This window comes from Oenanthe melanoleuca, chromosome 7, assembly GCF_029582105.1.
Source record: "Oenanthe melanoleuca isolate GR-GAL-2019-014 chromosome 7, OMel1.0, whole genome shotgun sequence".
Classification (NCBI taxonomy): domain Eukaryota; kingdom Metazoa; phylum Chordata; class Aves; order Passeriformes; family Muscicapidae; genus Oenanthe; species Oenanthe melanoleuca.
The window spans coordinates 21,734,465-21,746,350 of NC_079341.1; the positions used below are offsets into that span (position 1 = coordinate 21,734,465).

The 11,886-nt window shown below is 61.8% G+C and overlaps 1 protein-coding gene across 1 annotated transcript; it reads right to left on the reverse strand.

Moving 5' to 3' along the window:
* Positions 1–1,355: 1,355 nt before the first annotated feature.
* On the reverse strand, positions 1,356–6,641 carry DES (desmin). Its single transcript, XM_056496541.1, has 9 exons — positions 6,003–6,641; positions 4,580–4,640; positions 4,301–4,396; positions 4,051–4,212; positions 3,840–3,965; positions 2,942–3,162; positions 2,759–2,808; positions 2,405–2,487; positions 1,356–2,285 (listed from the first exon to the last, which is right to left on the reverse strand). Exons 1-9 carry the CDS (start codon positions 6,551–6,553, stop codon positions 2,244–2,246), a joined length of 1,392 nt encoding a protein of 463 aa, XP_056352516.1. The 5' UTR covers positions 6,554–6,641; the 3' UTR covers positions 1,356–2,243.
* Positions 6,642–11,886: the final 5,245 nt, after the last annotated feature.

Genomic DNA, 11,886 nt, shown 5'->3' on the forward strand with positions numbered 1-11,886 from the left:
CGGCTTCGGAGCTACCACACACCGGGCTCCGGGCAGCGAGCAGTCAGGGATGGTCTGTGCCAGATGCTGCCTGGCCATCCCTGGGCAAGGCAGGGCTTCCCCATCTCCTGGAGCCGTGGCAAGTCCTCGGCACCTGGCCCCAGCCACCCTCGCCAGGGGCTGTAAATCTGCGTGAGCAGGACGCCAGCGACACGACACGGTGCTTCCCAGCAGCAGGCCAGCCCCGACGGCTTTGGCACAGCCCAGTGCCACCAGCCTGAGGGTGCCAGCATCAGTGGAGCATCACTAGCCAGGAGGAAATCCTAGGATTTCTCAGCTTGGATGGCCGGGACACAGTGGAGTGGGATGCCTTGCTAGACCCAAGCTGTGGCTGAGCCAGCCCCAAAGGAGGCCTGGGGGCCTCTTCCTTGCCCCAAGGCGAAGGAATGCTTTGTCCTCAACCTGCCCCTAGGGGCTGAACTCTGGCACAGCCAGCCTGGGCCGGCAGGGAGGGAGGTGTCATCCCAACCCAAGGCAACCTGGGGACTGTCCTCGATGTCACAGGGCCACCTGCTGGAGATATCCCTTGAGATCCAGCACCTCACAGCTGGGGCTTGCCACACTGGCCCCTCCATCAGGGATGCCCCCAGCCCATTCCCCACTGCCGGCAGTAGCACATGCCTTTCCCTAAAACATCATCCCCCTGTCAAGCCCAGGGGGTTGTGCAGCATCCCCCATTGCTGGGATGAAGGAGCTGAAGCCAAGATGCCCACAATCTGACCATAGGGAGAGGGGCATGTGTGTTGGAAGGAAGAGAGCATATGTTGTTGGCAGGTTGAGGCCAGAGGTCGAGCCTAGGATGCAAGCGTAGGGTGGTGGGTCTGATGCTCACAGGGTGCAGAGGAGGAGGTAGCTTAGAGGTGAGGATGGCTTTGCTTGTGGGTTGTGGTGACACTTGGAGGGGCTTGAAAAAGTCCTTAGCAGATGTGGGTTTGGGTTGGTCCCAAGTGCGGGTAAAAGGGGGTGGCTGTGGAGCTGAGAGCCACCAGGACTGTGACATGGTATGTGACCCTGGGTGTGTGTGGAAGGTTCAGGAGCATCACCCAGCACCCCTTCAAATCTGCTCAGGGCTTAGCTGTCACTGTTCCCTGTCCCAGCAAGACTTTCCCACCCAGTGCAACTGGGAAACCCACCACCTCAGGCAGCAAAATGCTCAAGAACCTTCAGTGTGAAAGACACACGACTTTAGGGGGCCCCAGCAGCCTAGGGAGGAGACAGCCCAAACTGTTGTTGGCTCATCCATCCACCTGGCCCTGGTGCTGCCTCCCCACCACCCCATCCCCTCTCTGCCCCAGAGATGCACTGAGACGACAGGATGATGCTCCGCTGTTTATTTCAGCCGCCTGAAGAGTCTCATACACGTGGTGGGGTGGCGGTGCATTGGGGCGAGGGTTGGGGATGCCTGCCCTGGCCCCCCGGGCCTCTCTCCGGCTCCTCTCATTCTCTCCCCCCTCTCTCCCTTTCTCTCACTGCTCCTCTCTCCTGTGTCCACCTACGGGTACCCTCTCGGCTGATGAGCCTGGCCCCGTGCAGCTCCTGCTGCTGGGGGTCCCCACCACGGGGAGGGGCGGGCACTGCCCTCCTCTGCCCCATGGGGCTGCCTCTGGGGCCGGGGGGAGCCCCCCTGGGCTGGGGGGACACGCAGGCTGGGCCCCCTCGCTCTGAGCTGGGCAGAGAACAGGAGGCTCAGCCCAGGCCATGCCTAGCTGCTCCCCGTCCCTAGCATCGCCGCCACGCACCCGGAGAAGTGCCAGCTCCAGGGGGGCCGGCGGTGCTGGGGAAGGGAATGGGTCCCCACTCGTGTGGGATGAACCCCAAGCCTGTGCCCAGCGTGGGAAGGGGCCTGTGGGGGGATCCAGAACCCGCTGCTGGGACCGTCCGGCTCTCCGTGGAGCTGGCGCAGGCCACCACCTGCTCCCCCCAGCCCTTCCCATCTGTCCCGTCCCTCCCTCCTGCCGCCCCCCGGCCCCGGCCTGATCCTGACGCTGGCGTTGCTGCTGCGAAGCTGCGAAAGCAGAGCGAGTCTTTTGAAGCCGGAGGAGAGAGCCTAGGGGGTGTGGGGGGCCCAGAGGCATCTGCATGGGGGAGACTCCTCAGGCAGTGCGGGGGGAGCGCCGAGGGGCGAGCTGGGGGGCAGGAGGGGCGCATGGCGGAGGGACGGAGGCAGGGACAGAAGGTGCCAGTGGGCTGCTGGAGCAGCTCCTCTACAGCACTTCATGCTGCTGCTGAGTCGCCTCGCTCACTACCTGTGGAGAGAGGCACCGTGAGCGCCGTGCCGTGCCGCACCAGAGCCCCGAGTGCGGGAACCGGCGCCGCCCTCGGTCCCCGGGCTCCCAGCCACCCTCCGGGGCCAGCCTGCGCTCACCTCCCCATCGCGGGTTTCGATGGTTTTGATCATCACGGTCTTTTTGGTGTGCACCTCGGAGCCCCGCTGCTCTGGGCTGGTCTCTGCAGGGGGAGGACAGGGGATGGGATCACAGGGACGTGTGGTATGGGGACACAGCCGTGGGGCTGGGGTCACTGAGGAGCTTCTGCAGCCTTGGTTTAACCCCCCCTCAGCTCACAGCAACACCCAAACAGGTGCCCCCATACCAGGGGCTCTGTGTGGCACCTGTGTGTCCCCAATCTGCCAACCTGGCTACAACCCCCCAGGAGGGACATTTCCCCATAAGTGGGGAACCCAAGGGACTCATCCCCCTCCTCATGGAGTGAGGCTCACCTCGGAAATTGAGTGCAGAGGCGAAGGTCTGGTGCATGGGGATGCTGATCCTGTGGGAACAGAGAGGGGACAGCTTAGTGCCAGCCAGCCCCAGCCCTCAGGTGTGTCCTCACAAAGGTGGACCCCCAAAAACCCACTGATCCTGCTGGTCCCCCCAGCTTGTCCTGCCCCCCTTCCACTCACCGGTTCTCCTCGCCCTCCAGCAGCTTGCGGTATGTGGCGATCTCCACATCCAGGGCCATCTTGACATTGAGCAGGTCCTGGTACTCACGCAGGTGCCGGGCCATCTCATCCTTCAGGTGCCGGATCTCCTCCTCCAGGCGGGCAATGGTGTCCTGGTACCCGCCGGCCTCCCCCGCAAAGCGCTCCTCCATCTCCCGCATCTGGCGCATCAGCGAGTCGTTCTGGAGAGACGGGGGTGCTCAGTGAGGAGGGAACCCAGAGGAGCCAGGGATCACCTGGGGTGGGAGCTGGGGATCCCAGTGCATCCTGGAGAGAGCTGTGGTCAGCCCTGGGCTGGGTTCAGCTGGTGTGGGACCATGATGAGTGCCTGTAACCCTCCACCTGCCCAGCAGGGTAGCAGGGTCTCATGGGGGCAAGCTGGGCATGTATTGGGCAACCCCAGCACCCTGGTGCCTAGGTCCTGCAGCAAGAGGGCACAGAGAGCTGCAGAAGCACTGGATGGCTGCCTGGGGGTGGCACTGGTGTCTGCTGGTTGACTCCTGTGACCATGACTATGCCAGAATGGGACTGTTGTGCCTTGTTTGTTTGCAACCACGTTGCCAGCCTGCAACCAGACACCCTGAGCCCTGTGCCCGCCTGCCTGGAGCCTCTCAGCCTGGGTCACATTTTACAATCTGCACTTTGATGCCAGGACTCTGCCAAAACACTTTTCAGGAGCCCAGGCCACTGCTGGGGGAGGTCCAGCCCACATGTGGGGTTCAAGTCCCCTGAGGCAGCAACTCAGAGACCTGGGAAGAGCCCCCCACCCCAGAGATGTCCCAGAGGCCCCTGAGAAGCCTCGGAGTAGCAGGACCCTGCAGGGAAGCTGAGGATTTTCCCAATGCTGCCTTTAGCTCACCGTGCCCTTGAGGGCATCAATCTCGCAGGTGTAGGACTGGATCTGGTGCCGGTACTCCAGCATCTCCTGCTTGGCCTGCCTTAGCGCGTCGTTGTTCTTGTTGGCTGCCTGCGTCAGGTCAGACACCTGCGGAGAGACCATGGTCAGTGGCCATGGCCACCGAGATGGAGCCCGCTGCCAGGGCCAGCCCAGAGCCCGCTGCCTCCCGCACCTTGGACTTGTACCACTCCTCGGCCTCGGCGATGTTCTTGGCAGCAATGCTCTCGTACTGAGCACGGATGTCCCGCAGCGCAGCCGTCAGATCAGGCTTGGAGATGTCCATCTCCACCTGGATGTGCTGCTCCTGCAACTGTGCCTGCAGCTCCCGGATTTCCTGCGTGGACAAGGTGACATCTCTGAGCACCTGCTCCATTCTCCCTGCCCCCGAGTGCCGTTGGGAAAGGGTGCCAGTTCTGACCTACCTCTTCATGCACCTTCTTGAGGAAGGCGATTTCCTCCTGCAGGGACTCGATACGTCTTTCCAGGTCAATGCGTGCTAGTGTGGCTGCATCCACATCCTGGGAGGGACACAGAGGGGCAGAATGAGGGATAGTGGGGGGTTGCAGGGAGAGCACGAGGGCTGGAAGGTGCAAAGCTGTGTCTGGGACCACGCCCTGGTGCTGGGGTCAGGCTGCTGGGGGAAAATGGGGATGGGAAGGAGGGTAGGGTTCCCATGCCACACCAAGGGGACAGGTACTCACGGCTCTGAATGCAGCGAGGTTGTTCTCAGCCTCCTCCTTCAGCTGGATCTCCTCTTGCAGCCTGTAGGCAGAGAAGAGAGGCTAGGGGGGTCTGGGGGAAGCTCCGTCCCTCCGTGGTGACATCCCCCCAAGCAGTCCTTAAGCCCAGCGTGGCCCGGTAGGAAGAAAACAGATTGTCCTGTGTTCCCAGCAGGCAGCAGAGGACTGGCGGGGGGCCAGGGGCTCTTCCTCCCATTCCCTATTATAGTCAACGCCGGAGAGATCACAAAGACATGAGGTCAGCTCAGTGCCATGTGCACTGCCCCAGCCCTTATAGGGCAGAGTAACCAGCAGCTGGGGGGACAGGGTGCAGAGGTGGCCACCAGCTGAGCTATCCCAGGGAGAGCAGGACCACAGATAGGTTTCAGCAATGCTGTGGGGTGAGATGTGAAGTGGGGACTGCTGTGAGGGAGGCTCAAATTAGGGCTGAAGATCCAGGCTTATGTGGAGGAAGGGGACAGTACCACAGGATGCATGTCAGTGAAAAGGCAATGGGGAGGAGATGGAGGCGCCCAGGTGGTGTTGGCACATGGGGCGGCAGAAACACAACACCTGTTTGTTCTGGGCCCTGCTCCTCCCCTGTCACTGAGAACTCCTTCATGCCACCACCCCCAGCTCCCCAGCATCAGGGAGGACCCCAGCACTGGCCGTCTGTGGAGGTGGCTGAGATTACACAAAGAGGCTCTATCACCCCAAGGGAATGATGTCCCCAGAGCAGAGGGTCCATGAGGGAAGGTGCAGACCATCATCAGAACATACAGCTCCCCTTGAGTATCTTCCCCTACTTCCAGGTTCCCCACGCTCGTCTGTCCCTGCGGGTTCCCTCAGCCTGGCCACCCTTGTGGATAATCCCCCCTCTCTTCCCCAGCACCAGCCAGGTCCACAGCATCTCTGGGCTGTCCCACTGCTCACAGGGCACCATGGACACTCACAGCAGGCCTGGAGCATTGCTGGCCTGTGGAAGTGCAGCCGCTTCTTCCCCTCCCTGCTTCATGTCTGGAGTTCATGGAGCACCCTCCCTGGGTTATCCCATGGGCCCAGCAGCCTTCCCCAGTGTGAGCACAGACGGGGACCCCGGGGGTGAGGTGCAGTCTAATCTCCCAGCTCTGGGTGTCCTGTGGTGTTACAGCCCAGTCTCAGCCTCACTGCAAGGGAGGGCATAGGGCACACCCCTGCTATGGGAGCCACTCTAACCTAGGTGCTGCCTGAGCAACCAGAAAGTGAGACAGGGTACTGCGGTCATGATGGGCTCCAAGCACGAGGCACAAGGATAGCAGTAAGCACCTGAGGGGCTGCCAGGCCGAGCTCTGCCCCCACCCACCCCCTAGAGATGGAGATACACGGATGGATGCCCACAGGGACTCTCCAGGGCCCCCCCACTCACTTCTGCTTGAGCTTCTGCAGGTCATCGAGCAGGTTGTCACGCTCAACCTCCACACGAGCCCGCTGGTTGGTGAGCAGGTCCACCTGGCGCCGGAGCTCCCGCAGCTCCTCCTCGTACATCTCGGCCACGCGGGTGGGCTCCTTGCCCCGCAGGCGGTTCACCTCGGCCACCATCAGGGCGTTCTGCTGCTCCAAGAAGCGCACCTTCTCGATGTAGTTGGCGAAACGGTCATTGAGCTCCTGCAGCTCCACCTTCTCGTTGGTGCGGGTCTGGAGGAACTCCTGGTTCATGGCATCGGCCAGGCTGAAGTCCAGCAGCTCGCCGGCACCCTGGTAGGCGCTTTGGTAGGAGCGCAGGGGCGTCACGCGTGTGGTGCGGAAGGTGGACACGCTGGGCACGGCCGAGGTGCGCGACACCTGGTAGACGCGGGAGGTGACGGAGCTGCCGCTGCTGCCCTTGCCCCCGAAGGAGGCACGGGAGAAGACCGGGGAGCCGCCGAAGGTGCGGCGGTAGGAAGAGACCCGCTGGCTGGAGGAGTAGGACTGGCTCATGGTGGCGGCGTGGGGAGCGAGGCCGGAGCAGGGAGCAGGCGGAGGGCTGGCGAGCGGCCGGCACAGCTCGGAGAGGCGCCGGGCAGGGACTGCGCGCCGCTATTTGTATCCTGCTGACATCACCGCCCCTCCTGCTGCCGGGCAGCCCGGGATGCTGCCGGGGGGGACGGCCGGCAGCCCCCGCCCACTGCCCCGCACCTGCCCGCACTGGGACCGCTGGGCACCCCCAGAGTTCCCTGGAGAGGCCTCGACACCGGCCCCCACTGCCCTGCCCCGTCCCTGGGGCTGCGAGGGGGAGAAGTGGGGCAGACTGGTGGTGAACCCCCTATCAGGATGTAGTGCCACCCGTGGGGGGCCCGGACAGACAGACAGACAGCCTAGGCTGACGCCATGAAGGGAAAGAAGGGAACTTTCACAGCGTCACTTGACCCCCTTGAGCCAAACTCTATGCCATGTAGCCGTGGTCCCCAAGTTGCTTTTGAGCACCCCAAACAGTCCCTGATGATGCCCTGGCTCACTCCATGGCAAGAACACCAGGCTCAGATCTCTATGTGGGGCCAGACTCCAGCCCCCCCGTCCTAAAAGTGAGCAAGGAAGGGCCCTGGAGAGGGGTTGATATGGGGGGACCCCTCTCCTGAGAGTGCTTGTACTGACCCACCACCCAAACTCTCTTTCTGACATGGGGGGCTGAGCACTGGCCAGGGTGTGGGTGCCTCTGGAGTGCTGCTGAGTGACCCCGAGCAGGTGCTGGGTCCGAGCCCCAGTGACGGTGACGTCAGCCCCTGTCCTCCGGCACATTCCCAAAGCAGCAGGCACTCAACCAAAATAGCCTTCCCAGCTCATACTCGTGGGGTGTGGGACATACATACGTGGTATTTATAGTGGGGGAGGCACTCTGTTAACCCTTCTTGCTCCAGGCGTGTGGAGAGCACAGCTGGATGGTGACCCTGCCCAGAGCAGCCCTAGCCCCTCTCTGATCCCCATCACCCTGAGAGCAGAACGTAGTCCCCAGGTTATCCTGAGGCACAGCAGGCTCTGCCCTGTCTCCTCAGTCTCCCCCTTGGCCAGGAAGCACACTCGGGATCAGAAAGCCCAGCCCAGCTCCCCAGAAACTCCCAGAATAGGGTATTTCTAAGTCTGTCTGAAAAAACCCCCATTACAGCTTCCTGGACAAGCCATGGGTGAGGTCAGGGACCCTCAGGGCCTTGCACAAACCCATGACAACTGAAAAGGACATCCTGAGGGAGGGCACCTGTGCTGAGGGAACCCCTCATGAGGGTTCCCCTTGCCTGGACAGCACCCCCTCCTTCCCAGACTCCCCAGCACACCTGGTGACCCCCAGCTCTGTCCAAGCTGGGCTGTTTTGGCTGACGTCAGCTGGCTCGGCCCCAGTCCCTTTGTCCCTGAAGGGCCTGGTGGAGGGGACCACTGTGCCACAGGGGACAGGGTGACTCAGCAGCAGGACAGCACTCAGCCCTGCCTGGGCCTGCACCTCACAGCCTTCTGTCCTGGCTGTAACACAGAAGCCAGGCAATGCCATGGCTCACCCATGGCAGCATGAGCATCAGGCAAAGGTTTGGGCTTGTTCATGGAAGCATTCTCAACTGCCTTGGCTCTGGGAGGAACTCCTCCCTGCTGCCTCCCTTCTCCGTGTCACTTGGGGAGCCAGCTAAAGTCTGGGTTCCATAGACATGCAGGTGGGCAGAACTCAGTGCCCTGCACCCCTTCTGCTCCTCCGAGCCCCTGTCCCTGGAGCCTCTTCCAGCCACCCAGTTGCAGAGTGATGTAGCGTCTTTTACAAGCTGCCTGGAGGAGCCTGCCTTTAAAAGGGAAGGTATTTCCAGATGAGGTTGTTTCATCCCAGGGAGAGAATGGAAGAAAGGGGGGCTTGTGGGGGGAGAGTAGATGGAAAAACAGACAGCATCCTTCCTCCTTCTGGCCCCATTCCAAGTATGCCCTGCACATCCCAGAGCCCCACACGTGTGCCCTGCCTGTGCCGCAAGCACCAGCCAAGCTGGCCCTTAGCTGGTGTGCAGAGAGGCAGGTGGGTGCCCCATGGGTGTATCTGGGACAGCACCCCACCAGGAACAGAGTTCAGCCATCCCTTTCCATAACCCCACCCCACTGCTGTGCCAGCTGGGGACTGTGGGGAGGATGGACTCCTCAGGGATGCTGTGTCCAGAAGTGCTGGGCACCCTGCCCCAGTGTTTCAGGTGGTTGATGCAAATCCCATCTCAGGCCTGGGTCACCCTTGTTCCCATCCTCATCCCACAGAGCAGGGGTTGCGGGGTTGGGTGCTCCGGGAGGGGAAATGCACTCTTGGGCACTGCTGCTTGGAGGGGAAGCAGCTCAGAGGGGTTAATCAGGAGCATCCTCTTGACCCTGCTCTAGGGCAAACTGTTTTAAGTGGCCTTTCCTTAGCTGTGGTGACAGCCTTCCGGTAAGGCTCTGGGCAAGAAGGGGCCCCACGTCTTGCAGAGAGTGGACAAGCCTCTTAGGAAATCCCTGTCTGCTTGGAGGACCCAGCACGACAGGAAGGAGGGATGAAGTGCAGGACCCAGAGACCCTGCCTGTGTCCCATCCCAGGAACAAGATTCCAAACACTCTGTGCCAACTAAAGACCCAGAGGCTGCAGAAAGGGAGGAGGCTGCAGAGGCCAGAAGTTCAGGGCTGCCTCCTGTCCTGTCCAGGCCCGTGCAGCCTCCCCACAGCTCCATCCCAGACCGGGCTGACCCAGACTGGCGGAGCCTGGGAAGAGGCTCCTGAACCCCCGCACTGGCCTGGTCCCAGTTTCCATCAAATCTTGGATGAAACTGCTGCTGGGAAGGCGTTTGGAGCTGGAATGTCAAACAACTCCCTCTGGTCATGACATCCCTGTGAGCAAAGCCAGCTGCATCCTGCAGCCGCCCCTCCTTCCTGGCCCTCCCTCCCTGCTGCTCCCCCAGGATTTAAACCCAGCACAGCCTCCTTGGGCTGTGGGCATCTTGGGGCTTGAAGCTAGGACAGGATGTGGGGACAGGGTGCTGGCCCTTCCTTGTCCCTATACCCTGCCACCAGGACTCAGTGCCCCCTCATGCCTGGCCTTAGCTCAAGGGTGAGTTGAGGAATGGGAATGAAGCAGCGGGGGTGTCTATCCCCCTCCCTCCTGACCCTGGCTGTCTTCCTTCATCGCGCTCCTTTTACAGCCATGAGCCTCCCAGACGCCTTTACCCTAAGAGGGAAGGACTGTGCGGTCCATTCCCCAGTGCTGACGGATCCAGGGTGCATGCTATTGTCTAAATAGGAGGTGGCTCTCCCTCCCTGCCTGGACCAAGGTTTATCCTGGCCTCATGGGGTCCCAGGAGCTGGTGGGTAAAGTCTCAGTCCCCCCATGCCTGCTGTTCATCCCAGCTGCCCCCATGTCTTTTCCCACTCCAGAGCTCAGGAGTACGGGGTGCACTGTCTGGTCCCCACCCCCATGCCCCCAGGTGATGGGGATGCTGAGGACATTGTCCTGTCTGTGAGTGGCACAGAATGCTGGGGGTGCCTGGATGTCCCCACAGCAAGCATGGATGCCAGGGGTGTCCAGACGCAACCTGTATAGATGCTGGGAGGTATTTGCTCACCTTCCTCCATCTTTGTATGTCCTCTGGGTGAGTTGTTGTCTCCCCATCTCATGAGTGTGCTGGGGGTGAGCTGTTGTCCTGAGTCATGCAGATGATGGGGGAGATCAACTACTTCCATGTCCATGAGGATGCTTGAAGCATACACCTGCCCCATCACCCACAGCTGGCCATGGTCCATGGGGATATTGGGGATGTTCCCCATCCCTGCTGCCTAGGGGCAGGCTAAAGGGTGTCCACTTGCCCTCATGGTCCATGGGGACATCCAGCTGCCCCAGTGGTGTGGAGGCACTAAAGATGCCCAGCTGCCCTTGTCATCCGTGTGGCCGTGGGGATGACTGAGTGGCTGAGTGGTCCATTAGGATGCTGCAGGCCTCCATAGCATCACCCATGCCAGTGAGATGAGGTAGCATTACCCTCTGCATCGCTGATGGCTCACGTAAGGCATGGTGGCCATTCACCCAGCCTCCAGCAATTCCTGGGCAGTGATTTCACTTTCCCATGCTCAGACACGTGGGCCGGGATGCGGGGGACCGCCTTGATGGATGCCATCCCTTTGCTCATCCTGGCAAGGGGGGGTCCAGGCAGCCTGGCAGGCAGTGGGAGAAGGGGGTGGCACTTCCTGCATCTCTGCTGTGTTTACAGTCTTTGTCCTGGGCCATCTTTCCATTAACCCCTTCCAGCAGGGAGGGCTGAGCATTGCCTGCCCATCCCCAGAGCCTACTGCCAGCAGGGAACACTTCTTGCAGCAAAGCTTGCCCAGAAGCCCTCCAGAGCTGCCAGGGGACATAGCAAGGACCACGGTGCCCTGTTCCTTCTGGTCCTGTCCCTGCCAGGCACCCGGGCACACACACAAGCCAGCAGCAGGGTGCATACATGCAGAGGAGGAGCCGATGCCATTTTGGAAGGGCTGCCTGCGGCTCCCTGCTGCACTGGGTGATCCACGGGGCAGTGCAGGATGGGGATAGAAGCACTGTCTTCCCAGGAGCACGGTGATGGGGTAGGGGGCAACCATGGCAGGTGCTGTGCAGCCCTTGGCACCCATCCAGGGGTGAGTCAGAGCCCACCCGGATATAGCCATCGGGAGCTTTTTCTGGAAGTCCTGCTGTGCCGGGAATAGCTGTGGCACGCCAAGGCACTGCCCTTTGCTCACAGCAGCGGGGCTGGACGAAGGCCACACCCGGCCCTGCCACTCACTCCTGCTCTGACAGCCCAGATCCAGGCACACCCTGCTCCTGCTCACACACCCTCCAGGAACCATCGGCCCTGAGCTCCCACTGGGCATCCATCCGCTCTGGGCATCCACCAGCTGGGGAGCCAGGGGCTCTGAATGTCCTCAGATGTCCCTCAGGCACAGCCTGGGCACCATTCAAGAGCACCTGGCCCTGTCTGGACTCCGGCAGCACAGGGGGGTGATGCTGGCAGGAGGAGTGTGCGGGTGCCTGCCTGGCATACAGGTCCCTTTGACACACGTATCCCAGCTCTGGGCTGGAGTGCCGGGTGCTCCCAGCCTGGTCCCAGCCTGGGGGGGCCTGGCCCTGTGTTGTGCTGTGGTTGACATGGAGACCCTCCAGCTGTCTGTTCGCAGGGTGCCAGGCAGTGGGAGCACTCGCTCCTATTTGGTGGGGAGAGGCAGGTGCTGGGGGCTGGGAGCATAAATCCAGAGCTGTCAGGAGCTCTCGGCACGACAGGTCACAGGGTCAGGGACAACAGGACCACCAGTTTCCAGTC

Excerpts from the sequence above, each read along its gene's own strand:
- DES (XM_056496541.1), bottom strand. The coding sequence starts at position 6,553 with ATGAGCCAGTCCTACTCCTCCAGCCAGCGGGTCTCTTCCTACCGCCGC. Across the intron at positions 4,397-4,579 it reads ACCTCGCTGCATTCAGAGCC|GATGTGGATGCAGCCACACT; the intron begins GTGAGTACCTGT and ends TGTCCCTCCCAG. Across the intron at positions 3,966-4,050 it reads AGGAGTGGTACAAGTCCAAG|GTGTCTGACCTGACGCAGGC; the intron begins GTGCGGGAGGCA and ends GTCTCTCCGCAG.